Source organism: Trypanosoma brucei, chromosome 9, assembly GCF_000210295.1.
Source record: "Trypanosoma brucei gambiense DAL972 chromosome 9, complete sequence".
Lineage (NCBI taxonomy): Eukaryota > Euglenozoa > Kinetoplastea > Trypanosomatida > Trypanosomatidae > Trypanosoma > Trypanosoma brucei.
In genome coordinates, this window is record NC_026742.1 from 833150 (window position 1) to 852313 (window position 19164).

General features: G+C 48.1%; 10 protein-coding genes across 10 annotated transcripts; 9 read left to right on the forward strand and 1 right to left on the reverse strand.

Annotated features, from left to right (window-relative positions):
* Window positions 1-3416: 3416 nt before the first annotated feature.
* On the forward strand, window positions 3417-3800 carry TbgDal_IX3590 (hypothetical protein; the record flags this gene model as incomplete). The annotated part of the gene is made up of 1 exon (XM_011778252.1): window positions 3417-3800. One exon carries the CDS (start codon window positions 3417-3419, stop codon window positions 3798-3800), a length of 384 nt encoding a protein of 127 aa, XP_011776554.1.
* Window positions 3801-5937: 2137 nt separating this feature from the next.
* TbgDal_IX3600 (T. brucei spp.-specific protein) lies at window positions 5938-6393 on the forward strand (the record flags this gene model as incomplete). Its single annotated transcript, XM_011778253.1, has 1 exon — window positions 5938-6393. The coding sequence occupies one exon, from the start codon at window positions 5938-5940 to the stop codon at window positions 6391-6393; it is 456 nt and encodes a 151-aa protein (XP_011776555.1).
* Window positions 6394-8760: 2367 nt separating this feature from the next.
* On the forward strand, window positions 8761-9207 carry TbgDal_IX3610 (RBSR1; the record flags this gene model as incomplete). Its single annotated transcript, XM_011778254.1, has 1 exon — window positions 8761-9207. The coding sequence occupies one exon, from the start codon at window positions 8761-8763 to the stop codon at window positions 9205-9207; it is 447 nt and encodes a 148-aa protein (XP_011776556.1).
* Window positions 9208-9551: 344 nt separating this feature from the next.
* On the forward strand, window positions 9552-11507 carry TbgDal_IX3620 (cAMP-specific phosphodiesterase, putative; the record flags this gene model as incomplete). Its single annotated transcript, XM_011778255.1, has 1 exon — window positions 9552-11507. The coding sequence occupies one exon, from the start codon at window positions 9552-9554 to the stop codon at window positions 11505-11507; it is 1956 nt and encodes a 651-aa protein (XP_011776557.1).
* Window positions 11508-11655: 148 nt separating this feature from the next.
* On the forward strand, window positions 11656-12075 carry TbgDal_IX3630 (hypothetical protein, conserved; the record flags this gene model as incomplete). The annotated part of the gene is made up of 1 exon (XM_011778256.1): window positions 11656-12075. One exon carries the CDS (start codon window positions 11656-11658, stop codon window positions 12073-12075), a length of 420 nt encoding a protein of 139 aa, XP_011776558.1.
* A 24-nt stretch (window positions 12076-12099) lies between these two features.
* TbgDal_IX3640 (conserved hypothetical protein, unlikely) lies at window positions 12100-12486 on the reverse strand (the record flags this gene model as incomplete). The annotated part of the gene is made up of 1 exon (XM_011778257.1): window positions 12100-12486. One exon carries the CDS (start codon window positions 12484-12486, stop codon window positions 12100-12102), a length of 387 nt encoding a protein of 128 aa, XP_011776559.1.
* Window positions 12487-13082: 596 nt separating this feature from the next.
* Window positions 13083-13571, forward strand: TbgDal_IX3650 (hypothetical protein, conserved; the record flags this gene model as incomplete). The annotated part of the gene is made up of 1 exon (XM_011778258.1): window positions 13083-13571. The coding sequence occupies one exon, from the start codon at window positions 13083-13085 to the stop codon at window positions 13569-13571; it is 489 nt and encodes a 162-aa protein (XP_011776560.1).
* Window positions 13572-13744: 173 nt separating this feature from the next.
* TbgDal_IX3660 (hypothetical protein, conserved) lies at window positions 13745-14833 on the forward strand (the record flags this gene model as incomplete). The annotated part of the gene is made up of 1 exon (XM_011778259.1): window positions 13745-14833. One exon carries the CDS (start codon window positions 13745-13747, stop codon window positions 14831-14833), a length of 1089 nt encoding a protein of 362 aa, XP_011776561.1.
* A 717-nt stretch (window positions 14834-15550) lies between these two features.
* TbgDal_IX3670 (DNA topoisomerase type IB small subunit,putative) lies at window positions 15551-16372 on the forward strand (the record flags this gene model as incomplete). The annotated part of the gene is made up of 1 exon (XM_011778260.1): window positions 15551-16372. One exon carries the CDS (start codon window positions 15551-15553, stop codon window positions 16370-16372), a length of 822 nt encoding a protein of 273 aa, XP_011776562.1.
* A 1258-nt stretch (window positions 16373-17630) lies between these two features.
* TbgDal_IX3680 (hypothetical protein, conserved) lies at window positions 17631-18653 on the forward strand (the record flags this gene model as incomplete). Its single annotated transcript, XM_011778261.1, has 1 exon — window positions 17631-18653. One exon carries the CDS (start codon window positions 17631-17633, stop codon window positions 18651-18653), a length of 1023 nt encoding a protein of 340 aa, XP_011776563.1.
* Window positions 18654-19164: the final 511 nt, after the last annotated feature.

Sequence of the window (19164 nt, forward strand, 5' to 3'; positions counted from 1 at the left end):
CGCACAAGAGTGGTCGTCTTGAGTGGCAGGAGGTTTGCTTCCAGCAGAGAGTCCTCTTTGCGCGTTCCATGCGGTATGCCAGCTATGATGCGACTGGCTTTGTGTTGCGCTGCTGCAAGGAGGTCGCGACTTCGTTCCGAAGCGTCCCAGTACCATACCTCAATGCCACATATGGTGTGTGCCTGTACGAGTGCTAGATAAAAATCTCTCAGTACTTGTCGTCTTGGCCCCCATATAAAAGAAGCTGAGATGGCTGCTATCTGCAGTAGTCGGAAGTCCATCTTGCGTCTCGTTTCGGCCGCATGTGTTGCCATCCCCTGCAGACACTGGAATGTTACTCCTAGAAGCTTCGGTGTTCTGTCAGCTCCTATTCTTTCGCCGTCCAGTTGTAATGTAAGGGGGTGGCGCTCTATACACCCGAAGAGTGTGCACTTTGTTTTAGCTACGTTGACAGACATGAAGTACTCTTGTGACCACTGTAACACCACGTTGAGGCCGCACTGTAGCGTGTGGTTGATGACATCCCTCTCTGTGTGCCTCGCAAGTAGCGTCAGGTCGTCTGCAAAGAATCCGTGCTGCAGTAACGGCACTTCTGCAAGGCGTTGGCTCAACGAGTTCATGACAATAATGAACATGATTGGGCCAAGGACAGTTCCTTGTGGCACTCCTCGCTCAAATGTTCTGCTTCTGGAAAGCTTCTCCTTGAATCTCACTCTGCCAGTTCGGTTACTCAGAAATGATACGCACCACTTCACAATGTGGGGTGATACCTTCATTCTGTGCATTTCCCTCGCAATTTTGTCGTGGTCTACTGTATCAAATGCCTTCTCGTAGTCAACGAATACAGCACCCGTACGATGTTGGTGCGTGGGACGGCAGAGGGCAGCGCGGACGTGCAGGAGTTGTTCGAGCGTTGAGCATCCGGGGCGAAAGCCTGATTGCTGCGGCGTCAGCTGGGACTCAACAGTGTCTCTAAGTCTCGCGGCAATTATGCGCTCCATGACTTTGCAGAGACAGCTCGTGAGCGTCACAGGCCTGGAAGAATCGAGGTCCTCCGCCTTTTTTCCGGCCTTCAGGATGGGGATGATAACACCAGTCTTCCATGCAGGCGGCACGACTCCCGTTCGTAGGCTCTCATTGAATAGCCTCAGAACAACATTCAGCGCTGTTCTGCCGAGATGTTGCAGTGCCTCGTTGTATAAGCAATCAGGTCCGGCTGCGGATCCACTCGGTAGCAGTTTGATCGATCTCCGTAGTTCAGCCATCGTGATGGGACTAAACTCACTCGCTATCGTCTTTATTGGTGCCGGTGGGTGTGAGTCGGGGTGCCTTCTTGCGCGGGACGAGTACAGTTTTCTGAACCTCTCAGCTTGACGGTAGTCCGTGATGGCCGCGTTATCTACAAGTACAGCCGGTGTGGTTAGTGGTCGTGGCGCATATACCTTCTTGACAATGTGCCAACTGCAGCGGTCTGACACCGCAAGTCTGGAGCATAGCGTGCTCCATCTCTTCTTTGTGGTACGGTCCAGGATCTGCTTACGCGTGGCTACCAACTTTTCCCTTCGGTGTGAGGGTCCGCATCCAGCGATCTCTTCATCGAGTTTCGCGAGCGCAGGTGTCCAATGCGGATGGCGGAGCTCAATTTCTGTTCCAGGGTGTTGACGTTCTTCTCTCTACCAATTTTCCTGCAGAGCTCGTCAACCTTGAGACGGAAATTCCTCCAGTTAGCTTTTAGCCATGCGTACATGGGCTTTCGAAGCCGCGGGCAACTCAGTGCATCTGTGTCGTCTCCAACGATAACGTCGAAAAATATGTGATGGTGATCGCTATCGGGAGAATACAGCGATGTCCACGTGTACACTGTGCAATTCCTTGACAGTGTCACATCAGGGGTGGACTCCCCGTGGTGGCGCGCGTACCTGGTGCACTCACCAGTGTTGCAGACCAGAAACTGGTTGTCAATGCACCACTGTGTGAGGGTTTCACCCTTGGTATTTGGTGGGCTCGCGCGATCCCATGCCAACGCGTGTGCGTTAGCGTCTGCACCGATGAGCTGGGCACCGTCAGTCGTCAGAAGCGTATCTAGGTCATTTGTCGTGAAGGTGTGTTTTGGTGGGATGTATGCAGACGTGAAAGTCAGCGCCGTTCCACGTGCAAGGTGAATTGTTGCATGCACTTGTTCAATGCGACCAATAACGGCCATACCGGTCTCGACTGGAAGGTCCTTCCTCACTAGTATTGATACACCACCTCCTTTGCAGTTACGAGCTATTCCGTGATGTTGGTAGCCAGCAACGCTAAAGCAAGCCGCCTCTCCAGGCGTCATCCTTGTCTCGCTCAACAGACAAAAGGCGATCCGCTCATCAACAAGGGTTTTGTGGAGTGCTAATCTCTTTCCTTGAGATAGCCCGGCGCAGTTCCACTGCATCCCGCGCAACGACGGGCCGGGATTCTCTTCCACATCACCGGACAGCAGCATCTTAGTGCGGATGATACTGCTGATGGCACGCTGGCACGTGCCCAGGGACCGACAAATGAAAAACGGTGTCCCAGCAAGACGCTGCTGATCCCTGTGCTGTATGATGCCGTAGCCGGAGCACAGCATTGTTCCCCATGAGAAGGAACGCTGCTGGCTCTTGGCTTCCCCCGATGATACGGGGTACTGGACCCTGGCACCACGTTGAGGTGGCCGGCATCGCCAGGGAAAATAAGATTAATAACACCACGGAAAACACTGAACGGAATCGTCCTGTAACGCAGGGTCGACCGCATTTATTACCGTGCTGGATTCCCAACGTTGTCGAAACAAGCTCTTCAAAATGAGCATATCTGACAAGAAAAGCCTGAAACGTCAGCGGGCGAGTTGTAGCCTGCTCAGTGGAAACCTCGGCATGAGGATCGCACTGCACGAGAGAAGAATAGGAGCATTTTCCTTGTAACTTCGACCACTTCTGGAGGGTCAAATTCTGATCTGTCCTGCTTCCCGAGCGGCACTCACCATCACAAGGATGATAGAAGAATTTTGTGAGAGCATCTGACAACTGATTGACCAGTGAAAGTACCAGAAGTAATTTAAAAAACGTCATCCTCTTTAATGCCTATTCCGGAGCATCTCATACAGCGGCCCAACGCGGAGGGTAGTGCAAAAAAAAAAAAAACGTAAAGTTGGTGGAGAAACCCGCTCACCCTCCGTCCAACCTCCTTCCAAACAGTGCTAATGGCGGAACGATACTTAAGCAAGCCACTTTCCTAACGGAAATAACTCAAAAGAAAATGGGCAAATGGCACAGCACCAGGCCCCCTCCACTGTTAGTAAGCGCAGCGAACTTCCTTCCCACTTTGAGCGAGCGTCGCAAGAGATAATATCCAACCCCGACTTGGCATCTTCGAAAGCGGCCTGGCGATAAGGAGAGGAAATGAAGATGTGTCTTCAGAAGGGACTGAATATTGCAGCCGTTATAGGAATCCGCATTTACTCCGGCAGATTGATCATGAACAAAACAGGGTGTGTGGTGCTCGGGGGACGTTTTGATCTCACAGTTGCGCCGGCAGTCGCTGGCAACCGCTTCAAAATGAGCTTTTCTTCCCTTCGCTCAAATATTGATGATCTTTTGTTTGTTTTACCTCCTCTCACAGATGAAGAACACGGTGGTGAACGCAAACTGGCGTTGCCACTCTCCATTACTCCAAGCATGCATCGCACAAATACACGCGCACAGCTTGTGTATATACGATATCGCGTGATCATGCAGGGCTTTTCAAATATCAGCGACACACCATTGATACTCATGCCTTCTTAACTCTTTTTCACCCAATCTATCATTCCACATCATTTCTCCCACTAGAACACAATGGTATGGAGTAATAATGTGAGATAAAGCACATACATATGATATGAGAAGGAGAGGTGTGACTGTAGTGTTTCATCCGAAGGAAGAGTTAACAAATAACATATACAGTAGCCACACTTCCCATATTGTGCACATAATGCCTCATGGTATATTATTAGTATGTACAGGGGAAAACTATGTCGATATATTATAACAAACCTTCACAGCCACAAAATATACGGTTTGCATTATTCTCACATTTCTAGAAAAGCGGCAAACACAAAGGAGCTTATTATCATATTCCTATAAATTCCCCATACGTGTGCAAGCTGTCCCCTCAGCATATAATATATTGTGATATGGTGAGCATAACCCCCAGTGCGACAAATATGGGATCTATGTAAACATAAATAAATATACACTTGCCTCTTGGACATATTGGATGTCATATACAACAGCATTTGAGTTGTATTCTCTGTTAGGCCAACTTATGTATATATAATAGAGTGAGGCCTTTCCAGACTGTGATGAAATGAGTTGGTGTGTATTAATGACAACTCTCCCAAGGCATACGGAAGAGATACTATTTCTCCTGAGGGCTGCCGAATCTTTCCTCTGGAACTTTGCCCTGGGGGCTCCGATGCATTTTGACGCCCTAAGGGATCCAGCAGCGCATTTTCGTTCTGAACCGGCAATGTCCACGCTTCAGCGATGCTGGTGGGCTGCGTCCATACTTCGTCCTATGCAGCCTCCTTTCGTGAGATGGCCTCGCATTTCTACTCGGCTCCGTTTTGCAAGATTCCTGCCTCCCCGCAAACCTCCAGTACACGATGAAAGTTGAGGCATTTCTTTTTCCCATTGAACATTCAACTTCCGCGCGTGGCACTGCACCGCCAAAACTTCAGTCGCTTACTAGATGCAAGTCCATTCGTGTCATTCCAATATGCCGGTAACCATGGAGAAATGGCCATTCCACTTTCCAAAACCCTCACGTACGTGCGTTTTACTTCTGATGGAGGAGAAAATAAAAGGGTTACTGCGTCCTCAACAATCATATTTACGAAGTAACAATGCCTCGCTATCCGATGAACGACCACCCGCATTCCGTTAGTCTCTTTAGGAAATGGCATTTGGGTTCTTATTGATAAGCAACAACAAAACACATTCGCATGCATTTATATTCGAAAGGATGCGTGCGCGAGGTTACTTTACCCGACTTATGTTATTTGTCGATGCCGTTTCGATATAACAAAAAGAAGGAGGTTGGCTCTTTTTCTGAGTTCTAGGCAAGGTGCTCGACGCTGACACAATGGTGAGGCAAGTGCCGAACTGTGGAAAGACTATGGTTTGATCAGCGAATTGCTGCAGGGGATGCGGCGGTGGTTGGCACGGGCTCGTGTTGCTGTCGCCTGAAACGTTCTCTGCGATGTCACCGCCGGTATGAGTTTGTTGTGGTCGGGATGCTCGGATGCCGATTTTTTGTGGGCTTTGAGAAAGAATGTTTTGATTCCCCACCGCTGGTAACCAGGGATGGGTGTCACGTCTAGTATCTGATTGTGGTAGGAAGTGGAACAATAGAAATGTAGGTTAGTGGTTTCCCAATCGGGCTGGTAACAGGCTCAAATTGTTTAAAAAAATCAGTTTGTGAGGTAGACTACCGGTGTGAATAGGGGAGTTCTTCCGCATTTGACTTCTTTGACTGCTTGCTGATCTTATGTTCTACGTACCTTTTCCAAGAAACTGAAAGAGGGATCGGTGCCCTTACTATGCAGAAGAGGTATTGTTGGGCATCTGCTATTCGCCTTAGTGTTTGTGATTTTATCATTTAAGGAATTGGTGCATTGCTCAGTAGCGCCTGAAGTGTGTGTGGGGATTAGTTGATACTGTAACGAAGAAAATCGTTTTTGTTATTTCGTGAGCATTACAGCTTTTTATTTTTAAAGGTAGAAGTTCTTTTCAACCTCTTTGGAGTGCCGGATACAGTATGAATGACTACTAATTTAGGGTTGATTCCTGCGTTGCCTTCCTAACAAAATGCTTTCCAGCACTTCATCTACTGTTTCATTTGCTAGTAACTCTTTTTTGGTTTTTGTGACCCTGATTATTCATGAGGGAGATGAGGGGTAGTGAATTACGTGGTTGTGTTGCTGTGTTTAGGCAAATGTACGTGACTCGAGTGTATGCATGTATGTATGTATGTATGTATGTATGTATGTATGTATGTGTGTGTGTGTGTGTATATGTGTGTGTATATGTGTGTGTGTGTGTGTATGTGTGTGTGTGTGTGTGTGTGTGTGTGTGTGTGTGTGTGTGTGTGTGTATATGTGTGTGTATATGTGTGTGTGTGTGTGTGTGTGTGTGTGTGTGTGTGTGTGTGTGTGTGTATATGTGTGTGTGTGTGTGTATATGTGTGTGTATATGTGTGTGTGTATATATATATATGTGTGTGTGTGTGTGTGTGTGTGTGTGTGTGTGTGTGTGTGTGTGTGTGTGTGTGTGTGTGTGTCATTGGTTTGTTGAACTTAAGGGATTTTCAAAGTTTTGTTTAGAGATCTTTTTTTAGTTACTACGAAGATATTTAATTTTCCCAGTCCTTTACGGCTCATTTATAGATAAGATGCTTTGTGTAACTTCAGCTATATTTCTTTTGGACAGAATAAAAAATAGCTGCGCACATTCCACTCTTTCCCACAATATAAGGCACGTCACTTTTTATATTCGCACGATATGCCGTCTCTGTTTCCCAACACATGTGCTTAGTTTCACCGACTCAGCTGAACGCTACGGTTTGGTTTGGTTGTGCGTCCTACTTGGTTGTCATCTCTTCCTGTTTTCGTTTATAACTAGGGAATACACAGAAGGATGGACTAGAACTCAAAACGCTTTGTGCCGTCCGTCAAATAGATAGATGCCTCTCGCAACGCCCTAAGTTCTTGATGCCTTGTGAGAGGCCAATGAAGGTATTAACACAGAAACTTCAATGCAGGAACCAAGGGAAGAATGGAGATAAGTTGGTACTGGAGAGATGTTTTTCGTGTTGTCTTTTTGTTACCTTCGTCTGATGCGTTCACAGTGGTTTGGGTATTATTAATGGCGTACCCTGTAGCTTCTGGTATTTTTGGCTGCGTCAGTCGGCCAAAGTTTCAAGTTTTTTTTTTAAATATTTGGATACCAAACGGACAACGTAAGGTGGCTGGAGCATAAACAAAAACACTCTATTATTCACAACGCTCTTTCTTTCGGTTTTCGAACCAACTGGAGGATAACGAATGCTGCACCGGTGACGCAGTGTCGCGGGCAATGCAATGGACCTAAAAAGCACTGAGTACCAAGGTTACTAGCTGACCACTTGTTAGGGGTGTGGGTTCGTCTCCCATGTGGCACTTTCCTCTCCCGGGGAATGGCAGCACGTTAAAGGACTACAAGTGCTGACCATTGAAAGTAAATGACACGAAGGCGAAATCAAACAGGATGCGGTAGCATCATCTCCATGTCCACGCACCATGAAATTTGGAGAAGCGATGTAAAGTTGTATCATTCATTTATTGGCTCCAGCGCACGTGTCTTACATGTTGGATGCTTTGGTGTATGTTTCCCATGAGGTGACACATTCGTCGAGCTCACGGGACCTTTCGTGTTGTTTATACCACCAATCACCACAATAGGAAGAAAAAGCAATCATCTTCATGTGAACCAATGGCCGTGCGACTAAGTAAAAGCTTAGCCGTGTATGGAAGATGCCACCTTCATTTCTTGTCGTGTAGTGACAACATCAATGATTACTATATGTGTTCTGTTTCATCTTCCACCGCAATGATCGCTTTTACGATTCCCGCTTATGCAGGTGGATTGCATGTATGTTTTGATGAGGTGATGTTTGATCCTATTCGTTTCAATCACTTATGATCGCAGGTTCAAGATGTTCGATACATTTGCCAATGGGAGATGACACAGCACCCTCTTCTATTGATCATTATGGTCCATAATTGGCGTGTATTCCCTTTCTTTTTCCCTTTCTTTTTTTTTTTGCAAAAAAAAAAGGAAGCTCATGTGAACTATGCAGCACCCACCGTCTCGTGGAGGGGCTCTAAATTCTATGTTCTTAGTAACAATCAATTCTTTGCCTTCCCCCAAGGTGTCGGTGAAAGGTTGACACCAGCTATCGTCTTTAGTGTGTTGTCCGCCACGGGAAATGCTGCAAGTGGAAGGTGTTATGCCATTTAGCTTGGACGACACCATTGGGTGATTTTCAGGTATGAAACTTACGACTCATTAGTCGTTACATGGAGTGTAAAACGGATGAATGTACCTGCCGTTTTGCCCCACACGGACCGTTGCAAAAGGCACAAGACACATGTTCGGCACTCCAGCAGTTTGAAATGGGGGTGACACTTCGGAAGACATGCCGTCCTCAGAGTTTTTTTTGTAGGAACGAATGGAGAGGTTTTGAGTGTTGGGAAAACACGGGATAGTCTTCGAAGGAGGAGTTACTGAAAGTCAGTAGGTGGTGGTGTGCCCTCTTGCTCTCAGCGCACTTTACCGATTCCAGTGTTAGGCAACATTATGGCAAGCCCTGATTATTGGAGCAATTCTGGGGAGGCTCGACCTGCGGGTGTCTCCTCGGAAGTTGCTATGCCAGTTATCACTTCCTCTGTAGAATATAATGTTTATGGTTATTGTTGGTCTATGGAACTATGTCTGTTGTTTGTATGGAGCATATGCTGGTCGCAACTTTTTTTTTGCTTTTGTGTGTGCGTGCGCGGATCACTGCTGTTGAATGTGCTCACCTTCATTTTCCCTACAGCAAACTGCTGATCCGACATCTGATTTTGTCTTTTCCCCCATCGAAAACATTTACATATCTGTCGGCATTTCTTTATAAATTAAATATTCGGCATAGTTTGCGCGTTTCGTATCCATTTGGTGAGTGATGTCTCGAGTGTACGTTGGTAACATTGAAAAACGTGCAACAAAAAAGGAACTACTTGAGTTCCTGAAACCAATGGAGGAACATATCGAGGACTCGTGGTTAGCTCGGCGACCTCCGGGGTTCGCCTTCATCACAATTGCTCCGTCTCGTGCGTGTGAATTCGTGGAGACTTTCAACGGAAAGGAGTTTCGTGGAAAGGCTCTTTTGGTTGAGCTGTCCACAATGTCGTCACAGCGGAAGGACGGAGAGAACCGCCGCCGCCGAAGCAGTGATAGCAGACGTGATAGTAGTCGACGCAGGAGGAGGTCTGGAAGCCGCTCAAGGCACAGTGATAGACGGCGCGACCGGAGTCGCAGCCGCAGTCACCGGCGGGACCATTCAAGAGACAGAAAGCGCCGTTGCCGCTCACGCAGCCGTAGTAGCTCTCAGGGGCCTTGTTCCCCGTGAAATGTTGTACTTTCGGAAAAGCAATCCCAAAAGAAGTAACGATACGTGGCGAGATCCCCCCATTTTTTTTTCGTTGAAGAGTACTAACCGTATCAGTAAAGTCATGAATGAAAGGTGCGTTGAAAATCCCTATTCTTCTTTGAGACATTCTGAGTTACCCTACTCCACCTCTGGTTTAATCATCAAACGTTGGCGGCTTATCGGTGGTTTTGTGTACGGGATTTCCCAAACTTGGTTTTCTTTCTGCAGGGGAGTTCGTTCCCCTCATTGATATCCTATTTACAATTATATAACTTTGTCTTTCCCTACAGTGTTGTCTACTCTCAGAACAACTCTTGTTAAGAATGGAAGGAAAAAATGAGAGAGACCAATACCAGGATTTGGCACTCCACTTGAGTTTCTCATCTGGTACAGAGTTGAGCGATTCATATGTAATGTCCTATAGGGGCAGCGATGGGTGTTTTGGCGATGCTGTGTTCAATGGTGCCGCACCCGCTCGGAACGTCCTCTTTGGGAACATTCCATGCAAACAAAGAGTGGAAAAGTTTAGTATTCAGGATAGCAGCTTAGCGAATCGGTGTAACATGCAGGTAAACTTAAAGCGTGACACACCCGTTCTTCAAGACCCTTCGGACACATTTGCAAGGATGAATCAAGTGATGCACCAAACTTTGAAGTATGTAAAGGAGGTGGAAAGTATTGATTTTAGTAGCAGTAACATAATAGATTTCAACGGTGAAATCATGGAGGACCCAAGGAGAGTGTTTCTTTCGGTATGCACCAGTGTGTTTGCTAACTTCTCGTTCTGCTCTCAGTTAGATGTAGAAAAACTTCTGAGTTTTCTATCAGATATTTTCGAGAACTATTCTGAAGACAATGCTTATCACAACGCGGTCCACGCGGCTGACTCGGTTCAAATGTTGTACCTCATATTGAGGGAGAAACCTGCAATCCTGTTATTTACCAACGAGGAGATTCTTGTTTGCTTTTTGGCTACGCTTTGTTTGTCATTCATACACCCAGGTGTAACAGACGCGTTTCTGGCACGCATTGACCACCCGCTAACCCTTGTTTACGGTGACGTTACAACCCAGAGGTCAGCAAGCCTTACGGCCTTCCTCTACTTCCTTAATAGAGAGGAGAACCGTTTCATAGATCTGTCCTCCAGCGCTGGCACTCGTCCCATTTCCCAATATTTGAGGGAGTTGTTGGTTGAAACGGTTCTGGCAACTGCTCCTCGATCCCGTAGGACGCTGCTGAGTGATCTTCAGGATGTGGCGGCGTCTAATGTGGTATCGGTGGATGACCTTAGGTTCCTGCTCTCAGCGATTGTGACTCTATCGGATAGTGCGCTGGCATTGCGCCCGCGGGCACAATTTATCAGCTGGTCGCGGCTACTTTGTGCTGAGTGGCTGAGCGAGGCAACTCAAGAAGAGAGGAGAAGGATGGACCCACTCGTGCCGAACCTCCAAAAGCGAGTCGGTGAAGGTGGACTCACGATGGTATCGGATTACTGCCGGGTGTGGCTACGACCTGTGGCTGCTGCGACCCGTGCACTGGTTCCGCAGGACCTTTACGACAATTTGGAGCGAAACAGTGATGTCCCCACTTTTGGTGAAGTTGCAGCCTTCTCTGTGCCGGATGTTTCGGCTGATAAGCCATGGAGTGATGGAAGTTTATCTGTTTTTGAGATTCTTCGCAAGGTGACTATGCATGCAAAGTCTTTGGACCGAAAGGCCTCAAAGCGTGCCATTCTCAACGCAACATGTGGGCGTCTGGTATCGGCCCCCGCGTCGCAATTGTCATCACCGTTCCATGCACCTTCTGAACCGTCGATTTCGTGCTCTCCGGTGGAGAAATCGGTTTCTCATCCAAGCCGGTGTGAGCATTACTTCTCGTTTTTGCGGCTTTACGACACTTACGACAGAGAGGGCCGTCCCGCAACCGAGTTTGCAGAGCAGCTAGTTTTTTTAGCGATGCAGCTGAATCCTGATTATGTTGGGCGTTACGCTCGCGAGGGCATAGATGCGTCTTCTAAGGAGGACTGCAGCAAGATTGCGTCCCTTATTATCCAAAGTGAAGAGGCACCATCCACCGCGGAGGTGATAGCATCCCCATTGCGCGGGGCTGAGCAGACCGATGGCTTCATTTTGCGTTTGATGGAGATGTACACCGAACGCGACAGAAACAGAAATAATTGCTCCGTCCAGAATAGCCACACAAACCTTCAGTCGACTTCGAGGTGCCTCTTGCCTTGCTCCAACCCCGTATACGGGGGTATGGACCGTGGAAGAAAGTAGCGGAGCGATTGCTTCCCCGTGTATGATATTTATGGAAGTGCTATGTATACGATCGTAATTGTTGCGCGTGTAGGGAACTCTTCCCCCCTTTGCATTTTATATCTTTCAAACTTATTTGGTGAATCATCGTGCCAAGGTAACGGTGGTGATGAGACCACAGAATTTTCTCCTTTTATTCCTTTTCCCGATTTTTTCAACTGTTGGCCTTGTCGATTTCTGCGGTCACTTCCTTCCTGTTACCGTGTCTGGCAATGCGATCAGTGACTTCGACTGCTGGCTGTGTCTTTGCCCTTGGTTTAATTTGCATTTTCCTTCTTTCTCCTCCACTACCTTAATTACAACGGTATGGTATTTGCAGGGACTCATGGGCCCACGCATGGCCGGTTTTCTGTTAGGTTCGGTTGCTGCTGCATCGGTGGCGGCTTTCCTCGTGCAGTACGACGTACTTCGTAGAAAGGACATAACAGAGAGGGAGATTGATGATATGGAAACCCAAGCTGCGCTGGTTAAGGATCGTTTTTACCGGGTGCAGAGCAGGTTATTGGAATGTCAGGGAGGTGATGAATAATGTTCTCTCCATTTTTGATGGGTGTCATAAACGGTTTAAGGAAGGAAAGAGTTTATTTTTATGGAGAGTGTGAAATGAGGAGGTGGTAGAAGAGGGAAAGATAATGCTGGAAACGGAAGTTTTAGCATCTTCTCTTGCCCTTCCTCTCGTTATTTTGGTGGGACCCCCTTTTCTCACATGCCGACGGTGAATAGTGCTGTAAGAGGACTTCCGGGACCTCTTCCCTTTCGGGATGAGTACGTCACTGCGTATCGTTAGATGTTTCACCGACGTATAATCCCCCCTTCCTTGATGTCCACTGCAAAAAGCATTGAGGAGAGAAAAAAATGTGGCGACCGAAACACGGTTCCATTTTTTAAAAATGCCAGATTTCAACACAAATGATTCGGGCGCCACTGCCTGTTCAGCCATTCCCAAAGGGGTCCGAAAGTTTTTCTTTGTTGTTTTTACCGTGAGTGTTGCACACTATGAGGTGTTTAAGGTATTGCAGTGTTGCTTTAGTGGAATCAGAGGTTGCTGGTGAGCCGGTGTTGGTGTTGAACTGCCACGGAGAGTCTTTTCCTATAGTGCTTGTGGATTAGTTCGTGCGGGAAGAAGGGGACGTACGTACAGGGTGTGAAGCAAAATTGGTCACGTAGGTTGGCGTGTTACCTTGTTACACTCTGAATGCTAAAACGGTGCTTCCGCCGCCACACCGGGCTCCAAAGACAAAAGTGTGCTGCCGTTTATAAAGGTTGAAGTGATGTACTACTATACGAGGGGGGTGCCTAGCTTTGTTGGAGTGGAGTGTGTGGTGATAACGAACCCACTGTTGTAGCATTTTATGGGGGTGCCAGAAGGTGCCATTTTTTAAAAGTGACGTTGTGCATTGCACTGAACGTGGAGCGAGTTACATCCTTTCCATACGATACACTTTCCGCTTTTATTCTCCACGCTTCTTTTTTTTTTTTTGTCCATACGCGTTTTTTTTAATTATTTGTGTAGGAATCAGGGAAAGTGGCTTCCCCATGGCTCAGTGGGTTCCTAAAACGGCGTGGAAGGTATCCAACCTCAACAAGCGCTATGGGCCTGGATATATTACATCTGGGTTTTCAAGTGAAAACACGCTTGGTTATACGCATATGGTGCATGACTCCCACAAACTACGCGAGAAGCTTTCCAGCAGGAAAGGCATTTTCGTTATCGATGTACGTGACCCTGGGGAAAGAAAGCTGAACCCCGTTCCGCGTAGCGTTGCTTTACACCACCACGATCTGCTCTCAGGGGCATCGTGTCCCATTCTTCCACAGCAAAAAAGTGCTGCAGAGCTTTTCGTTTTGGCCAGTAACGAGAGCCGCGGATTAAATAGCGCGGCGGCTCTCCGTCGCTGGGGATATGACAGTGTTGTTCAGGTCGACTACAATACCTTGGTTGAGGCTGGTTATGTTTCTCGGTGTGACTATGCGACGGCAGGCACGAAGGACAGTGCTGAGCAAGCGGTTTCCGGTGAAGACTAATTTTTGTTGGAGGGTAGGTACGCGACCTCTTCACCGTATTTATTAACTTTAATCTTTTAAAAACTGTTTGGCGTATTTTTTGTTCACTTACCCACCTTCTTCCCTCATTAGGTGAGAGTGCGTACACTGCAGTGAAGCAATTTTTTTTCATAGGTAGGACACGAACGAATCTTATGACACCAACAGTAACCCCTCTACAGTTACCTAAGAGGGAGGGAGTGAAGCCCTTTCCCGATGCACCGTTAGGAGGAGCGGCCGTAGAGCCGCATGCACTGCCTCCAAAGCCAAGAACCCGGGCTTCCAGCGTAAACGATGGGAGGAAAAAGACAACCAGCTACCCTTCGTACATGAATCCACTGAAGCTCCCCACGAAAGCTATCGTCTGGACAAACAAGCCCCCAGTTAAGCCCAACAAAATTTCCGTGTCACTTGAAAACTTTGAAGATGCTCCGAGAATCAAAGGTGTTTTTAACAGTCCTCGAAGCCTCAAGGCGTGTGAGATCGCGGTCGTTGATCCACGCAACCTGCTAAAGCGCCCTCTCTCTCACTTTGAGGGAAAGGGTGTCCCCGAAACCCTTGCGCAGATGCGGCACACATACTACGAAAACAGAAGGAAAACTAAATTGGAGGAAGTGCGCCGGATTCGTGACGGACTACCTGTTGAGGTTCCTCAGGAAAAAGAGGATGAACAAACTAACGTCAATGGGCGAACCCCCTCAGTCAATAATGGTCATCGGGCCCCACTACTAAGGGAGAGAAGTCCCCCACCAATGGTCCGCCAGAGAACGCCTATGCGTCGCTCTACGTCCTTTGGTTTCTGTTCTCGCAGCAGCAGCAGCGCTCCATATAAGGTTGGAGGGGAGAAACCTTATCCTCCCTCACGAAGAACCACGTTGCACGGCGCTGATGGGCGTTCCCCGTCAGTGGGCGCCCTGAAGGTTCTGAATCGCGCGATGAGTGAGAACCGTTCCCTCTCCGCCGCGGATTACGACATGCTAAGGCGCATTGAGGAGCGTGAGGAAAGAGCAAACGAGGCCAGGCAACGTGCGGAGGAAATGGAGGCGGCCCGTGAAAGGGAGTTGCTAGAGAGAGGGCTCCGGAAAGAACTTCACGGAATCAATAAGCTCATCGAGAGGGAAAACGAGAGGATCAGCGCCGTGCAGATGCGCCGGCAGAAACTGGAAATGCGGTTGCAGCAAGCGCGTGAGCGCCAGAAGCGGAGCGAAGAGGAACGTCTCGGCCAGTGGAACGCTAAGCGCTAGTGCCTTTGTGGAACAGAAATTTTGTTGCAAAAGGGAAGGAAAGAAAGTGGTAGCAGTTAAGGGATTGGGGAGGAGAGACTGTAGCTGATTAGTTATAAAAATATGATGAGAAAAATAAATAAACGTGCATATGTAGTTTTCCTTTCTTTGTTCCACTTTGCCCCATTTGTTGTGGTATTTTTAGCGCGCACTTTAGCGTCTGTTGTTCCTAACGTTGTCACTAGCTCGCTCCATATTCGTGTTCACGAGTATGTTGCCTTTCATTCGTGCATGACGAGCAAGCAAATTAGTTGCCAATAAGTGATGTGGTGCCGAATGTACAAAGCCCCCTAAGAAAAAGGGCACCAAAGGATAAAAACAAGAGGGGAGGAGAAGGGGCAAAGTGTGGATGGCTGATTTTATTGTACGATTTTCCCTTTTTTTTATTTTTTCCTGCCTTATAATCCTAGGGCATAACGCCAGCGGAGTAATTTTGATACATCGGTACACTTCTATACACGTGCGTACGCACATACAGGGAAAGAGGGGTGAGGGCGTTATGAGAGGCTGGAAGGATAGGGATAGTCACGCTACCACTGCGTGCATTTGTTATGTGCTTTGGCCGTTTTTCCCCAAGTCCTTTGACGTACGAACCCTGACCCCTCTTTTCTCTTTTACCTTTTTACCCTCATTTACACTTTTTTTTTGCTTCAAAAATGAGTACCACCCTTTAGAGCAATGTCTTCGGTTAACTCGGAGGTACGTAACGGTGGCTCATCTTCAGTTGCCGCCGCGCAACCCCGTGCGGCATCGCCCGCGAAGATCCCCGTGAAGGTACCCTACTCACTTGCCAAAGTTCCAATGCCGCGGCTTGTACCGGCGAAGATGCCGGCACCAAAGCGAGCAGCTGAGAGCGAGGCTCAACATCGCGGCAACAGGGAAGACAGTGACGACGCTCTGCTTGAGTCCTCCGCACCCTCTAAAAAACCAAAGAAGGAGGAGTCAAAAAAGGCTCCTCTGGTGGAAACGGAGTCTAGCAGTAGCAGCGAGTACAGTTCTTCTGACAGCGATGATACCGATGCTAGTGACAGCGAAAGCGAGGGCTCGAAAACGTCTACAGTTTCCGATTCAAGTGACATTTCGGACGACGAAGAAAGCGTTTCTGAGGACAATCTGACATTTTTCGAATTAGCCGAGAGAAGCGGCCTCATGAATGATATCAAGAATAAGGTAAACTCTGGGGAAGGGGAACAGGAGGAGGAGGAGGAGGTGCACATCGACGGGAAACCACCACGGCCCAAGTTTCTTCGTAGCTTTCCTCGCGATATTGAGGCGGAAATCGGGAAACACGAGAAACGTCTCAAGGATGTTGAGAATATGTTAAAAATGAAACAGGATAATAAAACTGTTTCGTTGGGCACAAGTAAGGTAAATTATATAGACCCACGGATTGTGTGCTCCTGGGCCAACGAGAACAACGTCCCCATTTCGAGGCTGTTTTCTGCGACACTTCAAAAAAAGTTCCCTTGGGCACTGAAGGCAAGGGACTTTACGTTTTGAGTTGCCGAAACAGGAAGGTAACACAAGTTGATGGAGGGGAGCGCTAAATGTGTGTGCTGTGTGTGCGTTTTTCGAAAACCTCAGTTAAACTAGCGAGAGAGAGAAAGAGATAGCAACAACATTTGAGAAGGTAATAGCGGCTCGGGTTTAAAGCCGGATTCAGCGGAGACAGAAGGGGGAAGGTGAGATAACTTTTTTTTTAAAGAGCCCCCTTTACTATATTTTTCTTTTCCCCACTTTCACGTTTGTATTCGTGTGTGTTTAATAGACGGTTCCGCTATTGTGGCTACGCTACCTACGCTAGCGAACACGCTGGTACGAAAATTGCGGTCACATCGTACATACCTCTGTCTAGTCACCGCCGCACCGCTCGTTCAGGCACCTCACTCCCATTCTCTCGTTGCCTAATACACCGTGAGCGCGGCCGTGTCGGGTACTGACACACATGCGGCGATCTTTCGTTCCGTACACACTGTTTGTGTGCCACATTTGATGGGGTTTTCCCGTCTCCATGATGATCGTTATAACCCCTTGTCTTCCAAAGGTATGAGAGGAAAAAGTATGAAAAAAAGGCACTGGAAGTAACCGCCCTGACTTCTTCACCGCGGACAGCTTCCGTTGTGCCACCTTTCCCCCTTTTAACCCTGATATTACAATATCTTTTTATTTAAGTGTTTCCCCCCTTTTTTAATTTCATGTGCGCCTGGCTGTTGGTTGTCTTCATCCATGAGCTTTCGTGTCCACAACGCGCTCGGTGCGAGGTGATTTCGCTCTTCCTAAAAATTTTTAGGGTTCATGCATTTTTTAACCTTTGACGGGATACGGGCAACAGTGGAAGAGAAACACCCCGACCCACCTTGTGTGTTTCTCGACAGGAATGACACTGATCGCCGTTGTGTCCCACCCCCTGGTCGCAAACTGCTTTTGATGATGTCGTGGGCGTGGGAAGGTTGGCTACTCAAAAAAAAAAAAAGAAAAGCCTTTGACTTGTCGCAGGACGCGCAGATAGACGTTCCGCTTTTTCTGCGTGGCTTGTTCTTTCTTTCTCACCCTAGCTGGGAACACTGGGAGGCCTTTGTTTATCCGTTGTTGCTGTTGTTGTCCCCGCGCTCTCCTATAGGCGAGCTACTTCGGCTCCACGCAGTTACCCTTTATCATTATTATTATTATTTTTCTGGTTCATGCATCTTTCTCTTCTCTGAACTCTTTCCTTTAAGACTCCCCACAAAAAGTCCCCGCGTCAGCAGCCGTCAGCCAGATGAACTCCCCTTACGACTCGGGGCGCTCATCCGCAACGAGTACGGCGCATTCTGTGGGTTCATTGGGCGATAGCGGTGGGGCACAAAAAGATCATTCTAATCCGCTCCCTGAGAAGGAAGATGAGGAGGGCGTAGCATGGGATGAAAGGCTCAGGTACTTTGTTGGCGTTGTGAAAAGTGCGTTCGATGCCATGAGGTCAGAGCAGCGGCTATGCAATGGCTCTGTTTGCTCCAAGCGGTTGCAGGATCGAATAGAGTGGGACTACCCAGCTGAATATGCCACATTTGTCAACGGTTTGTTCAGCCGTTCGTGGGACCGTTTCCTTGAGGCAAAAACAGATATTGTCTGCTATCCCCACAATGAAGGCGGTGCGGAGTCCAACACCAAGTGGTTGATGGCCCATGGTTCTCTGCGTTGTCGACTGCGGACAGAGGATATAAACCGCGTTCGGGATGCAGATGAAATGCTGGGGCGAATGGTTCGCGACAAGTGCTTGTGGGATCTGGAGGATGCCTGTCGCTCTATCCTTATGGAGGTGTTTCTCTCCATGGATGCCTCTGCCATTGTGTGTAAGGGGTGCATGCGACTGAACAAGAGTGAACAGTACCATCTTGGGAGTTTGGCGGTGTGGGAGCCCATCCTTGCAAGGTTATGGGGCCGGCAAACTGTTGGTGGTGCTGTGCGACTTCGTGACATGGAGCGCCCTTCCCAGCAGCTGGGGTTTCACATCCGGCTGAGGTGCCGCTGGACGGAGCTTCTAGGGAACAATCTTCTCGCAAAATGCATATGTGGATCTGTTCTCCGCGTTTTTCTTAATGTTGAAAAGCCAGAAATGCTCCCTGTCGCGGGTGCCGGCGCAAGGCCTGCGAAGGAGGAGTTGGCGGTGAAACTACATCAGCCGTCTGGCGAATTGATTGTGGCTCTAGGCGACACTGGTTTATGGGGCCGCCGGCCTCCGTCTTCCCAGCCGAATCCCCCCTTTGTGGCCTGTTGCAGGGGATACCCGCGTCACACGAGATAGGAGCCCCATTAGCATTCAAACGGAAAACTGTGCACGTGTATTAGGGGAGACGTTCCTTTTCTTGTTGGTGCTTGAATTTGTATCCTTTGGGATGAGCAGCATCTGCTTCATGTTGTTCTTGTTCCTTTTCATGGTTCCAGAGGCCGACATTTCCCCACGAAACAAAGAGATCATTGAACAGCATCCCCGAGTCCTGCCACTCTTACTTTTTAAATCATTTGCCGCGTTTTGCGCCGATGGAGGGCACATGACCGCCCCCTTAATTATGTGAGGTTCTGTACCTTTTTATTATTTTTTTTGATTTTTAACCTTCGGCTTTATTTATCGTTATTACTGGCTTTCTTTTTTTTTGTGTGTGTGTGTGTGACAGCTGCCACTGTCCTGAATGTAATCGCTTCAACTGTGCCTTACTTACTGATCCTCCCACCACCACGTCCTTTTTCTCTGTTGTTTTGGACGGAGAAAATATTTGCGTGTGTGAAAGGAGGTTCGTAGTCATCGGGCAACGGCT